Here is a 24,789-nt window from a genome sequence, read left to right on the forward strand (position 1 = left end):
CTCTGGCAGCATTATTCTGCAGGAAAAGTAACTCCTGGATCAGTGATTTATTTTTTTGGATCTTTCGTTGTGCTGCTAACCTTTTGAGTGCTCATTATTAGTTTGGTTTTTTTTGGTTTTGTTTTGTTTTTGTTCGTGTGTGGGTATATATCTTGGATGCTGATGTTCGTGTTTTAATGGTAATTGCTTTTAAAAAAAAATCTTGTTTGTTTATTTATTAGTTTGTTTTATGTGTCTTTATTCATGTTTGTTTCCCTTTATATTTATATTTATTGTTCTTTTTCTTGGTTTGTTTTTATGTTTAGTTTATTTATCTTTCGTTTGGAAATGTCTTCAATGGTTCATTGGTTCTTTATTATTTTTTATTTTATTTATTCTATCTTTATTTTCGTATAAAGTTTTCAACAATAAAATTCACAACTTATTGAGTTCTTTATTATGCTATATATTTACTTGTCTTATCTTTTTGATTTCAGAGCAGTTTTTTCTTTTGGCATATTATGTTTCCTTTTTTTTTTCGTGGCTGAAGGAAAAAAAAATTCATGATTGTTGGTGCTTTGCAAATTTTGTTAATCCCTTTTTAGTTGCTCTCCATTTTCCATTTCGTCAAAATTTGACATAGCCTACTAATATGCATATCAATAGCCAGAAATTTACTCACTCTCCCTCCACCCCTCGCCCCCCCCCTCTCTCTCGCTCGCTCTCTGTCTCTCTCACTCTCTCTGTCTGTCTGCCTCATCTCTCTCTCTCCCTTCCTCCCTCCTTCCATCTCTTTCTCTCCGTCTGTCTGTCTGTCTCTCTTCCCGTCTCTGTATCTCACTTTCTGTCTTCCTCCGTATTTCTTTATCTCTCTGTCTCTCTTTTGGAAACTGAAGTTCATTTTCTTATTAGATGTCCTGTATGCACTTAGCTACGAGAAAAGTGTATTATCTAAACATTACAGAAATAGTAACACTCTGCCGGTTCCATTTTTGTTACAAAATGAAGACAGGTGTGTAATAAGAGATGTTGCCATGTTTATTCACTATGCTTTCCGTTCCAAGAGAGGTACTGATGTGAAGCTGAATTCAAAATGTTAAAATCAAATTGCGTGGCAGAGCAAAAATTAATATTTCAAAGTTCTGTTGAATCTGTATTTTTCCTTAGTTTTTCAAGTCGATACATGTGTACGTGTTCTCATGTGGACAAGCTGGTGCCCTTCGCATCAAATTTCCTGTGTTTCTCTGTCTCTGTCTCTCTGTCTGTCTGTCTCACTCTTACTCTCTCTCTCTCTCTCTCTCTCTCTCGCTCGCTCGCTCGTGCCATACCCTGTTCTATTTCGCTCTGTCCCCTGTGTAAATTTCTTCTCTCTTCTAACTCTAACACTGTTAATAAACAACTCTAACAGGCTTAAGTTTGTTTGCTGACAACACCGTATCGTATGCTCTGACGTTTTGCATCGACTGTTAACTGGTTCTTCTGGAGCTCAGAAAATCTGTAAAATCTAGTATTTTTTTTCAAAATTATTATTCAGTATTGTTTCCATCTGTATTCTTGTAAAAGTGTGCTTTATAACTCAGTAAAGGTTAGTATTACGAAATTGCTTACGACATTTTGTTCTTAGTTTAATTCTGTTGTGTTTTGTATCATGCTTATGCGTGCTTTTTTTGTCTTGCACCTTTTGTACTGGCATTGAAAATGTAGCCTACATTGCTAATACAAAATCGTACGCTGTGTGTGTGTGTGTGTGTGTGTGTGTGTGTATGTGTGTGTGTGTGTGTGTGTGTGTGTGTGTGTGTGTGACAGAGAGGGAGGGGAGACAAGCAGAGAAGAAGAGAGGGGTTGGGGGAATGGGGGGGGGGGGGGGGGGGGTAAAAGTAACAACTTTCGCTTTGTCGAGATGCTCGTTATATTTTTCAATTGATTATCTGTTCTGAATTTCCATGAGTATGTAGATTACGCAGCCTTTAGTTGTTTGTTGCTTAATTTTTTTTTCTTTTCTTAACTACATTTCTGTCATTCTTTCTTCTGTCTTTCTCTTCTTTTTTAATTTATTTTTTTTATTTGGTTTTCTTTTCCTCTCTTTAAATTTTCCTTACCATTGAACACAGTAGTAGTGTCAGCACAGAATTTGTATCCTCTTGCTTGAATTAGAAGTAGTTTGGAAGCGCATGACATGTTGTATCTGTTTCTCGATCGCGATATTTTATCAATGTATTTTTAGTTTCAAGTTCGCTCACGGTACGATGATTAGATTTTGATGCATGGATGCTTTGTCATTAATAACTACGAATCTCAAACGCATTGACACACGCCGTTATTTAACGCATTGGCACCCGCCATGGTTTGAAAGTTTTGGGGCAAACCTTTCTCCACTGACCAACCGTGCACTTTTCCCCAGTCGAGGTTTTTTAATTTTTAATTATTTTTTTTCTGCACATGTATGTAATTGTACGTTCAATTTTAGCATCCTAAATCCCTGGAGCTAAATGCACGATATATTTCGTGTCTTTTGCAATGCAGGCGTAAATTGCCTGAAAAGCCACCGTCATAACCCGTTACTAACCTGATAACGACATCACACGCTTTCCTGTAATTGCAGTCTTGGCGGCTGTACAGGAAAGCGTTTAATGTCGTTATCAGGTTGGTAAGGGGTTATGATGGTGGTTCTACCTACTCATAGTGGGTGACAAAGGTCAGATGATTCAGGGTGGTCGCCACTTCAAGACTGAGACACCTTTATCTGTCAGACGTTTTAACCACTGAGCCATCATACGCCTAGTTTGAGTAGGGAAATTTAATCCTTATGTAGTTAACTTTCATTCCTCCTCGACCAGATCCAGCTAGAAGAAGTCTTTTCTGCTGCTTCTGCCATTGCCTTGAGAGCCCATGTCCTCTCTCTGCCAGAAATCGACAGCTGTTTCATGAGGCTGTAGGCAGATGCGCCCACAAACCCTCTTGCACCAGTCTATATGGCGAGGACTTTGGCTTGGAAGCCAGATTCTCTCAGGCTGCTGGCTAGACTAGCATACTTCTCGGTCTTGTGGATGTATATATATATTGAACGGTAGATATAGTGCAGCGTATATCCATCTGTTCGCACGCTCTGACACATCTTTGAAACTGAAACTGGGCGGCTCAGGAAAGAGCAGGTCGCCACAGTACAACGCCACCAAAACTGGGCTTTTTGTTCACCCTTTTTTTTCCTTTTTAGTTTAACCCTTTGAACGGTATGTGCGCGCAGGGCTTTTTTTATTATTATAGTTTAACCCTTTTAAGGGTGTGTGTGTGCACGCAGACTTTTTGTTTTTGTTTTAGTTTAACCCTTTTAACGGTGTGTGTGTGACACGCAGGCTTATTGGGTTGTTTTTCCCCCCTGTCTTGTTTAACCCTTTTGACGGTGTGTGACATGCAGGCTTATTGGGTTCCCCCCCACCCACCCACCCCCCGTCTTGTTTAACCCTTTTGACGGTGTGTGACACGCAGGTTCTGGGACACCAACCTGGATGTGGCGGAGGGAGACCTGACCAAACAGACGGCCAGTCTGGCCATGCACGAGGCCCCCTCGGAGCAGATGGTCAGCAGTGAAGTCACCATTGCTGAGGAGCATGAGGATACCACCACGGAAACTGTGAGTCTTTGGGGTTTTAACTCACTCAGTACGGCCAGTCCAGTCCTCTCTTCTCCTCTACACAGACCCCTCAGATGTCCAGTGGGTGTCTGAATGACCCAACCTTTAGCTTCTGTCGTCAGAATTGTGGTATTCTTTGTCAACATTCACCTCTTCAGTATAAGAGCCTTCCGCTTGCAATATTTTGATAATGGTAATTGGGATGAAACGCTGTTAACGTCGTTTCTTTTGCCGTTCGTATGGAGAGAGTTTAAAAAAAAAAAAATTTTTTGATTAATTTTTTTTTTTTTTTAGGGTTGGGTGGGTTGCAGTGTATTTCGATTTATTTTTGTTTGAAGTGGTTTAGGATGGGTTAGGGATGGTTTTGGGGGTGATTTTAGGACGGCGAAGGGTTGGTTTTTTGGGGGTGGTTTGGCATGGTTTTGGAGTGATTGGGGGATGGTTTAGTTTAGTTATGGAGTGATTTGGGGTTTGGTTTAGGGGTGGCTAAGGGATGGTTTGTCCTGATTCGGGGATTGTTAAGGAATGGTTTAGGGATGGTTTGGTATGGTTTTGAAGTGATTTAGGAAAGGTTTAGGGATGGTTTGGTATGGTTTTGAAGTGATTTAGGAAAGGTTTAGGGATGGTGTGGGATGGTTTAAGGATGGTTTGGTATGGTTTTGGAGTGATTTAGGAATGGTTTAAGGATGGTTTGGTATGGTTTTGAAGTGATTTAGGAATGGTTTAAGGATGGTTTGGTATGGTTTTGGAGTGATTTAGGAATGGTTTAAGGATGGTTTGGTATGGTTTTGAGGTGATTTAGGAATGGTTTAGGGATGATTTGGTATGGTTTTGGAGTGATTTAGGAAAGGTTTAGGGATGGTTTAGTATGGTTTTGGAGTGATTCAGGAATGGTGTGGGATGCTTTAAGAATGGTTTGGTATGGTTTTGAAGTGATTTAGGAAAGGTTTAGGGATGGTGTAGGATGCTTTAAGGATGGTTTGGTATGGTTTTGGAGTGATTAATTTTAGGAATGGTTTAAGGATGGTTTGGTATGGTTTTGGAGTGATTAATTTTAGGAATGGTTTAAGGATGGTTTGGTATGTTTTTGGAGTGATTTAGGAATGGTTTAGGGATGATTTGGTATGGTTTTGGAGTGATTTAGGAATGGTTTAGGGATGATTTGGTATGGTTTTGGAGTGATTTAGGAAAGGTTTAGGGATGGTTTGGTATGGTTTTGGAGTGATTTAGGAAAGGTTTAGGGATGGTGTGGGATGGTTAAAGGATGGTTTGGTATGGTTTTGAAGTGATTCAGGAATGGTGTGGGATGCTTTAAGAATGGTTTGGTATGGTTTTGGAGTGATTCAGGAATGGTGTGGGATGCTTTAAGAATGGTTTGGTATGGTTTTGGAGTGATTTAGGAAAGGTTTAGGGATGGTATGGGATGGTTTGGTATGGTTTTGGAGTGATTTAGGAAAGGTTTAGGGATGGTGTAGGATGGTTTAATGATGGTTTTGGTACGATTTGAGAGGGATCTTTACTAGAATTATCATTAATGTGTGTGTATGTGTGTGTGTTGTGTGTGTGTGTGTGTGTGTGTGTTCTTCAGTTTAACGTCTATTCACTAGAATTATCACTAATGTGTGTGTGTGTGTGTGTGTGTGTGTGTGTGTGTGTGTGTGTGTGTGTGTGTTGTGTTCGAGTGTGTGTATGTGTGTGTGTGTGTACGTGCGTGCATGTGTGTGTGTGTGTGCGTGTGTGTGTGTGTTGTGCGTGTGTGTGTGTGCGTGCGTGTGCGTGTGTGTGTGTGTACGTGCGTGTGCATGCGTGTGTGCCCTCAGGTCCAGACCAGTCTGATTGAGGAGCAGCACACGTTCATCATCAAGGGAGTGCTGGACCCCCGGGACAAGGCCACTGCCCTGGACCTTCAGGAGGCTATCGTGCTGGGAATTGTGGATCAGGTGGGGTAGAGCTTGGTCTGTCTGTCTATCTGTCTGTCTGTCTGTCTGTCTATCTGTCTGTATCTGTCTACCTGTTTTTCTTTTCTATGGTTCATTGAGAGAAGGTCATTCTGTGGATCTTCAGGAGGCCATTGTGCTGGGAGTATTGGATCAGATGGGGCAGAGCTTGGTTTGTCTGTCTGTCTGTCTATCTGTCTGTATCTGTCTCTATGTCTGTCTGTCTTTCTTCTCTGTGGTTCATTGAGAGAAGGTCATTGTGTGGACCTTCAGGAGGCCATTGTGCTGGGAGTATTGGATCAGGTGGGGCAGATCTTGGTGTGTTTGTCTGTCTGTCTGTCTTTCTGTCTGTATCTGTCTACCTGTCTTTCTTTTCTCTGGTTCATTGAGAGAAGGTCATTGTGTGGATCTTCAGGAGGCCATCGTGCTGGGAGTATTGGATCAGGTGGGGTGTAGTTTGGTTTGTTTGTCTGTCTGTCTGTATCTGTCTACCTGTGTTTCTTTTCTATGGTTCATTGAGAGAAGGTCAATGTCTGGACCTTCAGGAGGCCATTGTGCTGGGAGTATTGGATCAGGTGGGGGTAGAGCTTGGTGTGTCTGTCTGTCTGTCTGTCTGTCTGTCTACCTGTCTTTCTGTCTGTATCTGTCTACCTGTCTTTTTGTCTGTCTCTATGTCTGTCTGTCTATCTGTCTGTATCTGTCTACCTGTCTTTCTTCTCTGTGGTTCATTGAGAGAAGGCCATTGTGTGGATCTTCAGGGGAGGCCATCGTGCTGGGAATTGTGGATCAGGTGGGGGTAGAGCTTGGTCTGTCTGTCTGTCTGTCTTTCTGCCTGTTTCTGTTTTTTCTTTGTGTCTGTTTCTTTGTCTACCTGTCTTTCTTTTCCCTGGTTCATTGAAACAAAGCCACCTGTCCGTGCCTCCAAGAGGCCATTGAGGTGGAATCGTGGATCAGGTGAGTCAGAGTTTTGGTCTGGACTGTTTGTTTGTCGGTCTGTTTCTTCTGTCTGTGCCTCTCCTACTTTTTTTTTTTCACCTCCTTAACCCTGCATGGTTTCTGTAACGTGCGCGGGCAGGGGCGCGGCCAGTACATCAACCCGCTGACCGGAGAGACGATGACGATGAGTGACGCCATGAGCATGGGCTACGTGCTGATGGAGATGGTGTCCAAGAAGAAGATCCGCGAGGAGCAGCAGAACTACGGTCTGATCACCATCAAGATCACGCGGGAGACACGCCCCTACACCATCACAGGTCTGTGTAACTGGGACACGCACGTGCGCGCGCGCGCGCGCGCGTGCATGGTGGAGTGATGGCCTAGAGGTAACGCGTCCGCCTAGGAAGCGAGATAACCAGAGCAGCACTGGTTCGAATCACGGCTCAGCCGCCGATATTTTTTCCCCCCTCCCCTCCACTAGACATTGAGTGGTGGTCTGGATGCTTGTCATTCGGATGAGACGATAAACCGAGGTCCCGTGTGCTAGCATGCACTTAGCGCACGTAAAAGAACCCCCGGCAACAAAAGGGTTGTTCCTCGCAAAATTCTTAGAAAAATCCACTTCGGTAGGATAAACAAATAAAACTGCGCGTAGGAAAAAATACAAAAAAACAAACAAACAAAAAAAGGGTGGCGCTGTAGTGTAGCGACGCGCTCTCCATGGGGAGAGCAGCCCGAATTTCACACAGAGAAATCTGTTGTGACAAAAAGAGAAATACGATACAATACACACACAATCTCACGCAACACACATACAAAACGCACTAACACACACACACACACACACACACACACACACACACACACACACACACACACACTTCTACTGGCTGATCACCATCAGGATAACACGGGAGATACGCCCTTAAGTCATCACAGTTCGGTATGTTGGGGACACGCGCACGTACACACACAATTTGATACAACATACATACATGACACACAGACACACACATACACTCACAGACACACACAGACACTCACAGAAACACACACGCACACACACACACACACACACACACACACACACACAAATAAAACGAAATAAAATAGAATGAATAAAAAAATTTTTTTTTTTAACTCAACAGGCGTGGACCATGACGGCCAAGCAGACTCCCAGGCGATAAACTGATAAATAAATAAGTAAATGAATAAAATAAAATGGTTACCCTACATGACAACAATTCAACAATCTATCCACAACTGCCACAATCAAGGTAAAAATGTTTATAAACCCGATCAGGAAATGTGTTAAATATTTTGACGGTTGTCTGTACGGGTGAAATAATCACCTGTCGTGAGCATTTTTGTTTTCGCTTGATTGTTTTGTGTGTGTGTGTGTGGGTGTGTGTGTGTTTTGTGACACGATGTTTTTTTTTTTTTTCCCTATTTCTAGTTTTAGTGCACTCGCTAAGCTATATACAAATGAGACCTTTTGAGTGGCGTGGATATCTTATCTCATAATTATTTGATGACGCATAAACATGATACAGCTATATATACACTTACTCACATTTGTATTGCCTGGAATACTTTACATGTGTCATTATATTTTGCTTTCATTGTGTTTTCATCCGCTTGGTCATTTTTCCCCTTTTCTTTTACACGTATTTTGTGTCAGTTGTGTATGTGATGGAAATTAAAATCACGTTAAAAAAAGAAAGAAAGAAAGAATAAATGAATAAGTAAATAGATTAATGAACAAATGAAGGAAGAAATAAGTGAATGAATGAACGAATGAACAGATAAATAAATAGATAAATAAATAAATAGAAAAATAAATGAATAAATAAATAAATAAATAAGATGAATAAGAAATAAAACAAAACAAGATAAATAAATAAATACATAAATAAATAAAAAAAAAGTACTCCACAGGCGTGGTCGACCCCAAGACGGAGAAGACCCTGACCGTCCAGCAAGCCTCCCAGGCGGGCCTCCTGGACACGGCGGCCTCCACCTTCCGCACAGAGTCTGGGGAGAAGATCTCCATCCAGGACGCCATCTCCAGCGGCCTCATCCACGTGGAGTACCATGAGAACTCCGGAGCCGCCGAGACTGAACCGGAAGTCATCACCAAGACCTACGCCGTTCATGGCGTCGTGGACCAGAAGAAGAAGGCGAAGGTGAGAGAGGGTGTTTTTTTGTTTTTTGTTGTTTTTTTTCTTCTTCTTCTTCTTCTTTTTTGTGTGAGTGTGTGTGTGTGTGTGTGTGTGTGTGTGTGTGTGTGTGTGTGTTTTAGCTTATTTTATTTGGTGGGGGTTGGGTGGGGGGTTATGGGTGTGGTTAGTGGTAGGGAGTTGTGTTGGGGTGTTGTAGTGTGTGTGTGTGTGTGTGTGTGTGTGTTTTAGCTTATTTTATTTGGTGGGAGTTGGGTGGGGGGTTATGGGTGTGGTTAGTGGTAGAGAGATGTGGAGGGGGGTTGTAGTGTGTGTGTGTGTGTGTGTGTGTGTGTGTTAGCTTATTTTATTTGGTGGGGGTTGGGTGGGGGGTGTGGTTAGTGGTAGGGAGTTGTGGAGAGGGGTTGTAGTGTGTGTGTGTAGTGTGTGTGTGTTTGTGTGTGTGTGTGTGTGTGTAGTGTGTGTGTATGTGTGTGTACGAGAGAGAGAGAGAGAGAGAGAGAGAGAGTTGTGTCATGGCGTCTGTTTGAAGTTTGTGTAAAAACTGATAAAAAAAATTATCATTTTATCATTTACAGTGAGTGAGCCTTTTTTTTGGTACTAGTTCTACTGCAGTTAAAGAAAAAAAAGCATTATAAAAGAGCTGAATAAGCGTTTATCATCATCATCATCATCATGCTTATCATCATCAGCATCATCATCATTATCAGTTATCATCATTATCACTGTTATCATTATCATCATCAGCACTGTTATCATCATCGTCATTGTTTTAATCACTTCTTCTCATCATCTCCATCACACACACACACACACACACACACACACACACACACACAAAAGTAATTATTATGATTATTGATTATTGTTTATGATGATATTATGATCATTATTATTATTATTATTATCATCATCCTCATCGTCGTCGTCGTTGTTGTCGTCATCGTCATCATCAGTCATCATTATCTCTGTCATCATCGTCATCGTCATTGTTGTTATCATCATTATGATGATTATCATCACTGTTATCACAACCCCTTTTTCTCTCACCCCCCCATTCCCACCCCCCCACCCCCCCACTCTCTACCCCTCTCCCCCCAAAAAAACCCAAACAAACAGGTGTCCTTCAACGAAGCCATAGCCAGCGGCCTCCTGGACAGGGACAGCGCCGAGTACGTGCACAACGTGAGCGGGGAGACGGTGGGCGTGCAGGAGGCCATCATGAAGGGCTTCATCAAGGCCCGCGTGGTGACCGACCCTTCCAAGCTGATGGTGGACCCCCGCAACACCATCGTGGTGGAGAAGATGGAGAGCGCCAAGCAGAAGCTGCGCCGTGGGGTGCGCGCCATAAAGATGTTCAAGGCCATGGGCAAGCAGGTGTGAGAGGGCAAGAGAGGTCAAGGTCGTTGGTGTTTTTTTGGGGTTTTTTTCAAGGACAGAGTACAAGGTTATTTTATTTTATTTTTATTTTATTTTTTTAAGTTGCAGGGTTGTGTAGGAGGGAAAACAAGTGTGTAAGGGCAAGAGTTCAAAGTGGTTGTTTGGGTTGGTGTTTTTTGAAGTTTTTTTATTTCAAGGTCGTGGGGGTTGTGCTGGGTAGGATGGAGAATGTTTCAAGGCTATTGGGGAAGCAAGTCTGAAAGGACAGGACAGAGTTTCAGGTTTTTTTCTTCAAGGTCGTGGGGTAGTTCAAGGCCATGGGGAAGCAGGTGTGAAAGGACAAGAGTGTTTTTTTTCAAGGTTGTGGGGTGGTGGGGCAGGAGGGGAAAGTTCAAGACCATGGGGGAAAAGGGCTTAAATAAAGGCGCCAAAGAAAAGAGAAATAATTTTGAGAAAAATTTAACCACCATGGGAACAGTTTAGATATAAAGACAGTGAATAATGGAACAGAGACAGTGAACAGCGGTACAAAGACAGTGAACAACGATATAAATAACGGTATTAAGACAGTTGGTAACGTTATAAAGACAGTGAATATCGGTATAAAGACAGTTAATAACGGTATAAAGACAGTAACTATTGGTATAAAGACAGTGAACATCGGTATAAATGCAGTGAATATCTGTATGAAGACAGTTAATAACGGTATAAAGACAGTGACTATTGGCATAATGGCAGTGAATATCGGTATAAAGACAGTGAATGGCGGTATGAAAGTGAACATCAGTATAAAGATAGTTAATAATGGTATGAAGACAGTGAATATTGGTATAAAGACAGTGAATATCGGTATAAAGACAGAGAATATCGGTATCAGGGAAGGGAGGGGATAGAAGAGGGGCAGACAGGGTGAGGGGGTGTGGGTTTGGGGGATGGGGGAGAGAGTGGGGGGTTGAAGGGGTGGGGGGGGTGGATAAGGAACTGAACTAGAAACTAAGATGAAAACAGAAATAACTGTGGAAAAAGAAACGAAATGCACATGTAACAGACACACACACACACACACACACACACACACACACACACTTAAAGGTATATTTTCATTGTTTTATTCATCTAAGGGTGAGAGGAACAAATATAGATAAACGAGAGAAAAAATGTTTTTAAGATACCGCACAACAATGTAGACTGTAAAAACGAATCTGCAATGATATCGTGTTTGGACAAGGACAGGAATACCTCTTTAATATTGTTAATAGTGGTGCATAATAGAGTTGCTGTTATTGTTATTGTGGTGTGATTTTTTTGTTTGTTTTTAATTGCATTTTTATTTTACTGAAACAAACCACAAAATATCACGTTATTTAATTTTCTCAAAGATCATAACGGTTGTGCATGAGAATATACAAAGGTTTTTTTTTTTTGTTTGTTTCAATCAGGTTTAAAAAAAAATGTATTGATGTTTTAAAATGAAATATGCTTGCAATTTATGCATCTATATCCGCACAGAAATATGTTGTTGTGTTTTTGTTATGGGGGAAAACAGAGTTCACAGAACTGTTGATCACGACTTGAACCGGATGCGAATAACTGAATTTCAATATATATAAAAAAAGTGTCATTCGATACATGCATAGTAGAGTTTTTTTTATATATCTGATATATATATATATATATATATATATATATATATATATATATCCATGTCTTTTAGCGAATGTATTGTTTTGTAGAAAGCATCTTCTGATCTCTTGGTTTTGTTTTTATGAATCTGAGCAGTGGTAGTGATGATGCTGATGATGATGGTGGTGATGATGCTGTGTGTGTTTGTGTGGAATATGCTTCTTTGTGTGTGTGTGTGTGTGTAATGGCTACTGTCTATGCTTTTTTATTCTTCAAACTCTTTTATAAAAACTTTTTTTTAAATAATATACTTATTTCTTAATGTCATAGTTTTGTTCTTTTTTTAAATTTTGTATGCTTTACTTTACCACTGTCTTTCTGTTGTCTGTTTCTCTTCCTTTATGTCTCTGTCTCTCTATCTCTCTGTGTCTCTGTCTGTCTGCCTGTCTGTCTGTCTATCTATCTTTATTCCCCTCCCCCACCTCCAAGCCCCCACCCCCTGTCTCTGTATGTCTCTGTCTATCTATCTATCTATCTATCTAACTATCTATCTTTATCTCCCTCCCTCTCTCTGTGTGTCTCAAACGCACGCGCGCGCACACACACACACACACACACACACACACACACACACATTCCTCAAACGCATTCCATTTCTTTCTCTCTCTCTCTCTCTCTCTCTCTCCCACATTCCATTTTGCCATCCCTCTTTCCCTCGCTCCCCTCACACAACACATTCCATCTCCCTCTCTCCCTCTCTCTCCATCTCTCTCTCTCTCTCTCTCCACACCCTCCCGCCCCCTCTCTCTCTCTTTCTTTCTCTTTGTTCACCTCTATCTTCTTCCCTCCCCGTTAGTTCCCGAAGGGAACTGGGGTCTAGATTCTCTCTTGCTTCAAAGCTGGTGAACAACAAAAACGTTGTTTTTTGTTGTTGTTGTTGTGACAAGAATGGATAATGGCAGCATAGCAAGGCATGATCCATCGCCTACTTGAGAAAAAAAATGAATATCATATTGCATGACCATGTTTTAGATTTCTCATACCGTATATTCCCTGTCTGTTGCTCTTTCTCCCTCTCTCCCCCTCTCTCTTCTTCTTCTTCCTCGTTTCTTTTGCTCCCCCTTCTTACTCTCTCCCTCACTCTCTCCCACCCCTCTCTCCCTTTCTCTCCTCTCCCCCCCCCCCTCTGTCTCTCCCTTTCTCTCCCCCCTCTCTCCCACCCCCCTGTCTCTCCCCCATCTCTCCATTTTCTGCCTTCTCTCCCTCCCTCCCTCTCCTCTCTCTATCTCTCTCTCTACCCCACCCTCTCTCTCTCCCTCTCTCGCCTTCTCTCTCTCTCTCTCTCTCTCTCTCTCTCTCTCTCTCTCTCCCCCACCACCCCCTCTCTCTTCCTGCCTCTCTCTTGCTTGGCTATGATATCATGTAGATGAAGTTGTTAATCTGCTTAAACGTGACAGAGGAACTGTTTTTTTTGGTTTGTTTGTTTTTTGTTTTTTTTCTGTCTCGGGTCACGATTGTTGTTGATGACCATTTTTCTGGTAAGCGGCGGTGCTTTGTCAGTTGCCAGAATAGATAGGGGGTTTCTGTGTTTTGACGTGTTTTATTGAAAACCTTTTTTCTCTGCATGTGATCTGGGATGTTTTTATCGAGGACCAGAGATCGCTCTACATATTTTCTTTTGTTATAACCGTAGATTGGTTTTGTATTTTGAATAATATAAAATATATATATATATATTCTGTACTTTTTTTGACTGTTGTTTTTTTGGGGGGGTATATTGGTTTGCGTGTGTGTGTGTGTGAGTGCGTGTGAGTGTCTGAGTAAGTGTGTGTGAGTAAGTGTGTGTGTGCGCACGCATGTGTGTTTTCGTGCACACGCGCGCGCGCATGTGTGTATGAAGGGATGGTGCGTATGTGTGTTTGCTTTGCGAGGTGTTGTGTGTGTGTACACACATCTCTACCTCTTAGCATTTTCAGTACACAAACACCATCACCCTTCCCAACTACCTACTACATACACTGAGGTCTGTAAGCCCACGGTTTCTCGCAGTCCCACTATTTCTCTCACTTTTGATGAAAAATAAGGGGCACTTCCCACGATTTTCTTCACTTTTGATAAAAAATAAGGCGCACTTCCCACGATTTCTCTCACTTTTGATGAAAAATAAGGGGCACTTCCCACGATTTTTCTCACTTTTGATGAAAAATAAGGCGCACTTCCCACGATTTCTCTCACTTTTGATGAAAAATAAGGCGCACTTCCCACGATTTTTCTCACTTTTGATGAAAAATAAGGGGCACTTCCCACGATTTCTCTCACTTTTGATGAAAAATAAGGCGCACTTCCCACGATTTTTCTCACTTTTGATGAAAATTTAGGGGCATTTCCCACGATTTCTCTCACTTTTGATGAAAAATAAGGGGCACTTCACACGATTTCTCTCACTTTTGATTAAAAAAAAAAATTAAAAAAATAAGGCGCACTTCCCACGATTTTTCTCACTTTTGATGAAAAATAAGGCGCACTTCCCACGATTTCTCTCACTTTTGATAAAAAAAAATAAGGGGCACTTCCAACGAATTTCTCACACATTGTGAGAAGTCTTGGCGGCGCCCCCCCCCCCCCCCCCCCCCCCCCCAGGATTTCTCGCAATTGAGAGAAAAAGTGGGAGGGGAACGACCACGATATCTTGCAGTCCCACGATTTCTCCCATAGTGAGAGACTGAAATCGTGGGATTGCGAGAGATCGTGGGTTTACAAGGTCAGTTATGGATGATGCAGAGTAGAACGGGCCTGAAGACAGCCAGACAGACAGACAGACAGACCAGCATCAGACTCCCACCTGTGCGCAGTGCGTGTTGGGAGGAGGGTGGTGGAGGGGGCGGGGAAGGGGAGGGGAGGGGGGGGGGCTGTTACTTCAGTATCGTTCCTACCCAGCCACACACGCCGACGCTGTAATCATCACCACGGCGGCCACCCATTGGAGAACAGTCCGAAGTTCACACAGAGAAATCTGCTGTGACAAAAACGACACCCCATGCCCCACACCCCCCACCCACCGAAAAAGAAAAAAAAAAAAAGGAAAGAAAGAAGAGAATGAATAAACAAGAGAGGTAAGGCCTTCAAGACTCACTTGTTATACACTTTAAAAAAAAAAAAAATCCAAGCTTTTTATGTATTGAGTATAATTTCAAAATGAGAAAGATCAGTTTAAAGCAAGTTAAGTCCCCTAGCATTAATTACAGAGTAATTTCCCCTTTTTTACTATCTGCACCAAAACGTTTGCAAAATAAATAAAACTTCCATGCTTAGCAAAAGAAGTTCCTGTTTGAACAAAAAATGATAATGATGACTGCTCTTGTTGTTGGATCAGAATATCAGATCAAAGTGCCAAGTTTAGGGAATACAAAAAATATAAACATAACAGTAAATGCAGTTTGCGTATAATTAGGTTTCTTTTTTTTTCTTTTTTTTTGGTGCCCATCACAAAGGTGCAATATTGTTTTAAACAAGATGACCGGAAAGAACTGAATTTTTCCTATTTTTATGCCTAATTTGGTGTCAACTGACAAAGTATTTGCAGAGAAAATGTCAATGTTAGTTTACCACGGACACAGATACACACACACACACACACACACACACAGACAACCGAACACGGGGTTAAAACATAGACTCACTTTGTTTACTCAAGTGAGTCAACAAAATGAAATGCAATAAAATAAATCGTGCAGTCTCTATCACAAACACTGCATTGGTGACACGAGCATCAACCATGGGAAAGAACTCACGTTCAGCAAAAGATAATAAAGGTAAGACAGAGTAGCAGCCCCTCGACAAGCGAGAAGGTATTGTGCAAGAACTCGGATACACACTTCGCTGCATCCTACTTCTCCAGCACCACGCCACACACCGTATCATATCACACTCCACATCATGTACACTACCACACACCACATCACCTCACACTACTACACCACACTGCATCACACCACACCATATCATACCCCCACACCATATCACATAACACCACACTTTATCACTCCAGATCACACAACGCAACACCAAATCATACCACACCACACCGTATAACACACCACATTATACACGCTACACCACACCTCATCACACCAGCACACCACATCAGACCACGCCACACCACACCATACAACCACGCCACACCACACCACGGCACACCATATCTCACCACACCATACCACCACGCCACACCATACCACCAAGCCACACCACACCACGCCACACCATGCCACACCAAACCACACCATATCACATCACACCATACCATACCACACTATATCACCACGTCACACCACACCACGCCAAATATATCACACTACGCCACACCATATCACAACACACCATGCCTCACCACACCACCCCACACCGTACCACCACGCCACACCATACCACGCCAAATATATCACACCATACCATATCACACCACATCATACCACACCATATCACCACGTCACACTACACAACGCCAAATATATCACACCACACCACACCACACCAAGTACACCCCACGCCACACCATATCACTCCATGCCACGCCATATCACATGACACCATACCATACCACACCAAACCATACCACACCATATCACCACGTCACACCACACCACACCAGATATATCACACCTCGCCACACCACATCGCACCACACCAATCACACCACGCCACACTATACCACACCATGCTATACCACACCACACCACGCCAAATATATCACACCACACCATATCACATCACGCCATATCACACCACGCCACACCATATCACACCACGCCACATGCCACACCATATAATACCACGCCACACCATATGCAACCATGCTACACCATATCAACCACGCCACACCATATCACACCACGCCACACCATATCACATCACGCCATAATCATTACACCACACCACACCATATAACACCACACCACACCATGTCACACCACACCACACCATATCACATCACGTCATAATCATTACACCACGTCACACCATATCACACCACGCCATACCACACCATATCACACCACGCCACACCATATCCCATCACGCCATAATCATTACACCACGTCACACCATGTCACACCACGCCATAATTATTACACCACACCACACCATGTCACACCACACCACACCACACCATATCACACCACACCATAATCATTACACCACGTCACACCATATCACACCACGCCATACCACACCATGTCACACCACACCACACCATATCACATCACGCCATAATCATTACACCACGCCACACCATGTCACACCACGCCATAATTATTACACCACACCACACCATATAACACCACATGACACCACACCATGCCACGCCATATAACACACCACATCACATTACACCATGCCACACCATATCACACCACACCATGTCACACCACACCACACAATAGCGCACCACGCCACACCATAGCACACGACATCACACTGCATAACTCCATCCACACTGTACTACATCACATGACACCACATCATGTCACACAACACCACACCACGCTACACCACACTGCACACCACACCACATCACCCCCACACCATACCACCTTACACCCACCATACAACACTATATCACACGACACATGCGCACACATTGCGCATAATCACACCGCACCACACACAATATTTCACACCAGATCATATCACCACACAACACTACATCATACCACACACCACAACAAATCACACCACACCATACGCACGCACACACACACACACACACACACACACACACACACACACACATGTCGTCCAAATGCAAAGCCTAGTGAACTGATCCTTACACACAGAAATACAGCCAAGGCTGGCGAAATTTGTTCATGAATGTTTCTCTTCTTAATATGCTCATGTTTATGTTTCATTGTGTCTTATAAACTTTAAGGTTTTATGACAATAAAAAGTATTCTATTCTATTCTTTCACACACACACACACACACACACAGCACACCACACCACACCACATCACACCATGTATCCAATATCATTATCATCATCATCATCATCACGACGTTTCTGATGTAGAGAACACTATTAGACGGATACATCCCACATTGTGCAACAGACTTTTTCTTTGTTTCGGGAGAGTTAACGCCCTTTGATCTAACGTCATCGCGGACATTTTGTTAGGGAGCAGTCTGGTCATTTTTCGGGAGTGGACATTTTAGCTTTTTAGTTTTCAGGTTTTTTGTTTTCAGAATCGCTTAGGTATACAATACTTATCAGTTTTCAGAGGATAGGAGAAGAATATTCTATAGGTCAGGGATTGCTTGCAGCGAGTTTGAAATTCCAGTGGTTTGCTATCGAAGTTTGGTCGTCCATGATTGCTTCGTTTTAGATCTAGGAGTTGCGATACAAATAGAGATTCGTATGTTTTAAGTGTGAGTCAATACTTTGTCATCAGTTTTCCTTAATTGATTGAAGAAGGTTTATTTTGTGGAGCATTACTCGCAAGGAGGTACAGTTTTATCTCCTGTAAGTTGTGGTTCTTGTTTATGGTAGATCTATTTGATTATATCGAATCGAACCCTTTCCAGTTTTTTAATGTGCATATACGTGTTTAGGTGTACACGAGACTGTAAGTGTGCTTCTGTCTGTCTCTGTCTCTGCCCCCCCCCCCCCCCTCTCTCTCTCTCTCTGTCTGAAAAGTATTATCTGTTGTTCTTTTTAAAATTAAAAAAAAAAAATTATCAAAGGGATCATAGGTATTGATTACTCTTTCACGTAGAAAATTTGCAGTCCATATCGTAAACATCAACGCAAGGGGAATCAGTTATTAAAAAAACAACAACAAAAAACTAGTTTAAAATCAGGATGGTTACACTTTTGAGGTCAGTAAATGAGTAACTGTTCTTTAGTTTATTCTTTGAAGACTTTGAAATCCATATCCATTTGGTGTGTTTGTTTTTTTAAAAACATAATCTGTTGATGGCCAGCTTACACACTTACTGAGGGAACATACTACCTAGCCAATAGAATGTTTGAAAGGAAATTTCCTCTTAGGCCTAGTTTTAACCATAAGAAAATAACTGTTTAATATTTTGCAATGTAAGCTGTACTGCTGTGTTCCAGCCTTTTTCTCAGGGAGCCTAGGAAACTTGCTTAGTGATTGGAAAAGTTCATCTCGTTGACTTACTGCATCACAAACCAAGAGTGGATAACTGCTGTCGAGGCAGACCTATCAGAATGAAAATTGTGACATTCTTCGTGTTCTTGTGTTCAACTTTGCATCACTGTTCAGCTTGTGAGTAATTATTACAGTCTTCTCAACTTTGACTGGCACATAGATCTATTTACTTACTGGTAATTTGTCTATATGAATATTTATATATTTACATATATTTATATATATATATATATATATATTTTTGTTTATCTATCTATTGATTAAAAAAAAAAAAGAGATATATTTCATTTACGTATTCATTTATTCATTTGTTTTGATTATTCATTTATTTCATAGTCTTTTCGAGTTGATCAGTAGATCTCCAGTCTGATGATGTTTTTTTTTAATAATAGAAAAGAACAAAAAACAAATATTCAGATAAAGTGTCAAGAAAAAAAATGAATAAAATTGAAAAGAAGCTTGGCTAGCTTTAAAAATCCCAGGATATTACAAAAGAACAGCCTGTACACGTATGAAACACTGTTAGTATCTGTTATTTCTGCTGCTGCTGCTTTATTGTAGGCGTGGGCATACTTCATCCCTACTACTCCCTACTAGTACTACTGTTATCATTATCAAGCCTTCTTCAGTTTGTATTATATTATCATTGTATTATATCATGCTGCTTATGCTGCTGCTTGATTATTATTATCATTATTATCATTGATTGATTGATTGATTAACTCCTTCATTCTCCTTCCTTCCCCCGTCCCCGATGCCCCTCCCCACACACCCCTCGCCCCCCCCCCCCCCCCACGCACACACCCTCCACCCCACCCAGTGAACAAAACCCAGAAGCTGATCTGGTCCCAGAGCCCCCTCCTGCCGCTGCCTCTGTCCACCATCCTGAAGATCCAGGGGGATCCCCGCCAGTGGATCCAGCAGAAGGAGCCCCAGCTGGAGGCGGTGAGCGGGAAGTCCATCCACGAGTGGGGCTCGGTCATCAGGGGCCTGGGCTTCTCCTACAGGCACAATGTGCTGGTCTGGAGTGAGGTGGTGGGCCGGAGGATTCGGGCTGTGGTGCTGGACAGGTAGGTGTGTGTGTGGGGTTGTTGGTGGTGGTGGTGGTGGTGGTGGTTGTGTGTGTGTGTGTGTGTGAGGGGAGAGGGAGGCAGAGAAGAAGAGAGGGAGCTGGGGGTGTTGGTGGTGGTGGGGGCGTGGGGGTAGTTTTTGTGTTGGGGTCCTGTTGGTTTGGGTATAGATTGAGGGAGTGGGGGGGGGGGGGGGGTGTTGTTGTGTGGATGTGTGTGTGTGAGGGGAGGGGGTGGCAGAGAAGAAGAGAGGGAGCTGGGTGTGTATGTGTGTGGGGTAGTATTTGTCTTGGGGGCTTGTTAGCTTGGGTATAGAGTGGAGGAGAGGGGGAAGGGTGTGTGTCGGGGTGTGTGTGTTTTGTTGTGTGGATGTGTGTGTGTGAGGGGAGGGGGTGGCAGAGAAGAAGAGAGGGAGCTGGGTGTGTATGTGTGTGGGGTAGTATTTGTCTTGGGGGCTTGTTAGCTTGGGTATAGAGTGGAGGAGAGGGGGGAAGGGTGTGTGTCGGGGTGTGTGTGTTTTGTTGTGTGGATGTGTGTTGTTGTGTGGATGTGTGTGTGTGAGGGGAGGGGGAGGCAGAGAAGAAGAGAGGGAGCTGGGTGTGTATGTGTGTGGGGTAGTATTTGTCTTGGGGGCTTGTTAGCTTGGGTATAGAGTGGAGGAGAGGGGGAAAGGGTGTGTGTCGGGGTGTGTGTGTTTTGTTGTGTGGATGTGTGCGTGTGAGGGGAGGTGGTGGCAGAGAAGAAGAGAGGGAGCTGGGGGGTGGTGGTGGGGGCGTGGGGGTAGTTTTTGTGTTGGGGGCCTGTTAGTTTTGGTATAGAGTGAGGGAGTGGGGGGGGGGGGGGTTGTTGTGTGGATGTGTGTGTGTGAGTGGAGGGGGAGGCAGAGAAGAAGAGAGGGAGCTGGGTGTGTATGTGTGTAGGGTAGTATTTGTGTTGGGGGCTTGTTAGTTTGGGTATAGAGTGGAGGAGAGGGGGGAAGGGTGTGTGTCGGGGTGTGTGTGTTTTGTTGTGTGGATGTGTGTGTGTGAGGGGAGGTGGTGGCAGAGAAGAAGAGAGGGAGCTGGGGGGTGGTGGTGTGGGGGGAGGGGGTAGTTTTTGTGTTGGGGGCTTGTTAGTTTGGGTATAGAGTGGAGGAGAGGGGGGAAGGGTGTGTGTGGGGGTGTGTGTGTTTTGTTGTGTGGATGTGTGTGTGTGAGGGAGGGGGTGGCAGAGAAGAAGAGAGGGAGCTGGGGGGTGGTGGTGTGGGGGGAGGGGTAGTTTTTGTGTTGGGGGCTTGTTAGTTTGGGTATAGAGTGGAGGAGAGGGGAGGGGTTTGTTGTGTGGATGTGTGTGAGGGGAGGGGGTGGCAGAGAAGAAGAGAGGGAGCTGGGGGGTGGCGGTGTGAGTGTGTGTGTGTGTGGGGGGGGGGGTAGTTTTTGTGTTGGGGGCCTGTTAGTTTGGGTATAGAGTGAGGGAGTGGGGCGGGGGGGGGGGGTGTTTTGTTGTGTGGATGTGTGTGTGTGAGGGGAGGGGGTGGCAGAGAAGAAGAGAGGGAGCTGGGTGTGTATGTGTGTGGGGTAGTATTTGTGTTGGGGGCTTGTTAGTTTGGGTATAGAGTGGAGGAGAGGGGGGAAGGGTGTGTGTGGGGGTGTTTTGTTGTGTGGATGTGTGTGTGTGAGGGGAGGGGGTGGCAGAGAAGAACAGAGGGAGCTGGGGGGTGGTGGTGTGGGGGGGAGGGGGTAGTTTTTGTGTTGGGGGCTTGTTAGTTTGGGTATAGAGTGGAGGAGAGGGGGGGGGGGTTTGTTGTGTGGATGTGTGTGAGGGGAGGGGGAGGCAGAGAAGAAGAGAGGGAGCTGGGGGTGGTGGTGGTGGTGGGCGGGGGGTGGCAGTTTTTGTGTTGGGGGCCTGTTAGTTTGGGTGTAGAGGGGGAGGGGAGGGGTGAGTGGTGTGTGTTTTGTTGTGTGGATGCGTGTGTGTGTGTGAGGGGAGGGGGAGGCAGAGAAGAAGAGGGGGAGTGGGGGGGGGGGAGTTTTTGTGTTGGGGGCCTGTTAGTTCGGGTGTAGAGTGGAGGAGAGGGGGTGGGGGGTGGGGTTGAGTGGTGTGTGTTTTGTTGTGTGGATGTGTGTGTGTGTGAGGAGAGGGGGAGGCAGAGGAGAAGAGAGGGAGCTGGGTGGTGGTGGTGGTGGTAGTTTTTGTGTTGGGGACCTGTTAGTTTGGGTGTAGAGTGAAGGAGGGATGGGGTGGGGTGGGGGTGAGGGCGTTGAGTGGTGTGTGTTTTGTTGTGTGTTTGGGTAGAAGATTGGTTTTGTTCTTGGGGTGACAGTTTATATTCTCATTCATTCTGTGCGTGGGTAGTTAGGTTTTGTTTTTGTTTTGTTTTTTTGTGGCTGGGGGAGGGGGAACAGTTAGATTTGTTAGTTTTTTTGTTGTGTTCTTCTCAAAGGTGGGGGTGGATGAGGGGGGGGGGCAGATATTTCTTTGGTGGGGGGAAGGGGGGGGGAGGGCAGATGTTTCTTTGGTTAGGTTGGGATATGTGGCAGTTAGTTTTGTGTGCATGTGTATGTTTGCTTTGGTTATCTTACATAATTGACATAAAATAAACGAATGCAAACCTCTCCTTCAACCAAACCCGCCCCCCTCCCCCCCCCTCAAAAAAAAAAAAAAAAATCACCAAAACAACAAACAAACAAACAACAACACAAAACAATCCAATCTGATATGGAAGGGTTACCCATGTTCATGCCCACCCCCACCCCCACCCCCACTCTCACCCCGACCTACCCTTGTCGACCACATAACCACACAGACCTGGCAACCACCCGGTGGACCTGTTCACGGGCACCTCCAGCGAGGTGAACGGGGTGGCGGTGGACTGGATCAACAGCAACGTGTACTGGACGGACGGCCTGTACAGCTGGCTGGTGATGGCCCCGCTCAGATTCCACCCGGACCCCAGCCCACACGTCCTGCCGGCTGAGCCCCTGAAGAGGGTCTTCCGGATCGTGGTGCAGGACGGGCTGGACAACCCTCGCTCGGTGGCCGTGCACCCTCTGTACAAGTGAGAGGGGTGGTGTGTGGTGATTGTGTGTGGGTGTGTGTGTGTGTGGGGGGGGTGATTGGTGGGGGGGAGGCAGAGAGGGAGGGGGTGTTTGTGTGTGGGGGGGGGATGGGCAGGAGGGTGTTGGTGGGGGAAGCGGGGATGTGTGTGTGTGTGTGTGTGTGTGTGGAGGGGTGGGTGGGTGTATATGTGTGCGTGTGTGTGGAGCGGGGAGGTCAGATTGTTGCGGGGTGTGTGTGTGTGGGTGGGGTGAGATGGGTGGGATGGGTTTGTGTGTGTGAGGGGGGAGGTGGGAGGTGGCTGTGCACCCTCAGTACAAGTGAGATGATCTGGTGTGTGAGTGTGTGTGTGTGTGTGTGGAGGTGTGTGTGTGTGTGGAGGTGTGTGAGTGTGTGTGTGTGTGTGTGTGTGTGTGTGGAGGTGTGTGTGTGTGTGTGTGTGTGGAGGTGTGTGTGTGTGTGTGTGGAGGTGTGTGTGTGTGTGTGTGGAGGGGTAGCTGTGCACTGTCTGTACAAGTGAGATGGTTTGGTGATAGAGTGTGTGTGTGTGTGTGTGTGTGTGTGTGTGTGGAGGGGTAGCTGTGCACTGTCTGTACAAGTGAGATGGTTTGGTGATAGAGTGTGTGTGTGTGTGTGGAGGGGGGTGGCTGTGCACTGTCTGTACAAGTGAGATGGTTTGGTGATAGTGTGTGTAGGTGTGTTTGTGTGTGTGTTTGGGTTGATTGTGTGTGTGGGGGTGTGGGGGGGGAGGAGTGTGTGTATGTGTGGAGAGTTGTGTGGGGCGGAGGGAGTGGGGGCGGGGGGGGGGGTAGGGGGAGGTGTGTGTGTGTGGAGGGGTATGTGTGTGTTTAGGTGGATGTGTATGTGGGGGTGTGGGGTAGGGTGAGGGGGTGTATGTGTGTGCGTGTGGAGGGTTGGATGTGTGTGTGTGTGGAGGTGTGTGGAGTGTTTGTGTCACTTATTTTTTTCAAATTGGAACAAAAAATCTCAATCTCCCCTTTCTCTCTTCCCCCTCCCCTAAAAAAAACAACAAATGAACAAAAAACAACAACAAATAAACAAAAAAACAAACAAACAAACAAAAAACACACCCAAAAAACCCACCCACACAGCTGGCTGCTCCTGTCAGACCGAGGCGTCCGTCCCCGCATAGAGCGCACGGACCTCCTCGGGCAGAACCGGGAGGTCCTGGTGGACAGGGACATGGTGGCTCCCACGGGACTGGTCATCGACATGGTCAGCTGCCGCCTCTTCTGGGCTGACCAGGTAAGGCAAGGCAAGGCAAGACGTTTATTTCATGTACCCCCTGGGGGCGTAAAAATACTGCACATCGACGTCTTGAACACACGCCATATGAAGCAAGAGAGTGATCTCAAAAGTATGGCAAAAAAAACACAACAACTCAGTTTCGATGCCCCTCCACTTCTGTGCTTGGGGTGAGTCCTGTCAATGTCTTCAGTGTCGGCAGATTCATGGGTAGCTGTTGTTTGAGGGACGTGGTGGCGGTCTCCACTCTGGGAGGGACGCTCACTCAGTCTGGCTCCGCAACTAAGCCATTATTGTCGTTAGTAGGGGGCTTAGTAGGTGGTGTCTAAAGTATGTTAAATCAGAACAGGTAACACTGAACACCACCGAAGTGACTCAGCAGCAGTGCAGGGTCTCCTCTGGTGCGTGGCCTTCTGGCGACCTAAAATCGATTGTTCCCTGCAGACTGCCGACGCTGGAACTGTGACGGATGAACCCGGGTGTGGCCGTGTATGGGGGAATCTAAATGAGTGGCATGGGAGTAATGTCACTGAAACGGTGCAGATGATGGGACAGCCAAAAAAAAAAAAAAAAAAAAAAAAA

At 44.7% G+C, this 24,789-nt stretch overlaps 2 protein-coding genes across 2 annotated transcripts in view; both read left to right on the plus strand.

Annotated features, from left to right (window-relative positions):
* LOC143275670 (uncharacterized) overlaps nucleotides 1-13,409 on the plus strand; it is a 103,368-nt gene extending 89,959 nt beyond the window's left edge. Inside the window, exons 17-21 of the mRNA XM_076579950.1 lie at nucleotides 3,466-3,610; nucleotides 5,431-5,550; nucleotides 6,623-6,800; nucleotides 8,422-8,669; nucleotides 9,783-13,409. Coding sequence (XP_076436065.1) covers nucleotides 3,466-3,610; nucleotides 5,431-5,550; nucleotides 6,623-6,800; nucleotides 8,422-8,669; nucleotides 9,783-10,046 — 955 coding nt within the window. The 3' untranslated portion in view covers nucleotides 10,047-13,409. The remainder of the gene's footprint in view (nucleotides 1-3,465; nucleotides 3,611-5,430; nucleotides 5,551-6,622; nucleotides 6,801-8,421; nucleotides 8,670-9,782) is intronic.
* Nucleotides 10,361-24,789, plus strand: part of LOC143275228 (low-density lipoprotein receptor 1-like) — a 17,468-nt gene continuing 3,039 nt past the window's right edge. The window contains exons 1-4 of the mRNA XM_076579203.1: nucleotides 10,361-10,372; nucleotides 19,688-19,905; nucleotides 22,691-22,942; nucleotides 24,054-24,207. Of these exons, the coding sequence (XP_076435318.1) occupies nucleotides 10,361-10,372; nucleotides 19,688-19,905; nucleotides 22,691-22,942; nucleotides 24,054-24,207 (636 nt within the window). The remainder of the gene's footprint in view (nucleotides 10,373-19,687; nucleotides 19,906-22,690; nucleotides 22,943-24,053; nucleotides 24,208-24,789) is intronic.

The sequence above is a fragment of the Babylonia areolata genome, chromosome 30 (genome assembly GCF_041734735.1).
Source record: "Babylonia areolata isolate BAREFJ2019XMU chromosome 30, ASM4173473v1, whole genome shotgun sequence".
Classification (NCBI taxonomy): domain Eukaryota; kingdom Metazoa; phylum Mollusca; class Gastropoda; order Neogastropoda; family Buccinidae; genus Babylonia; species Babylonia areolata.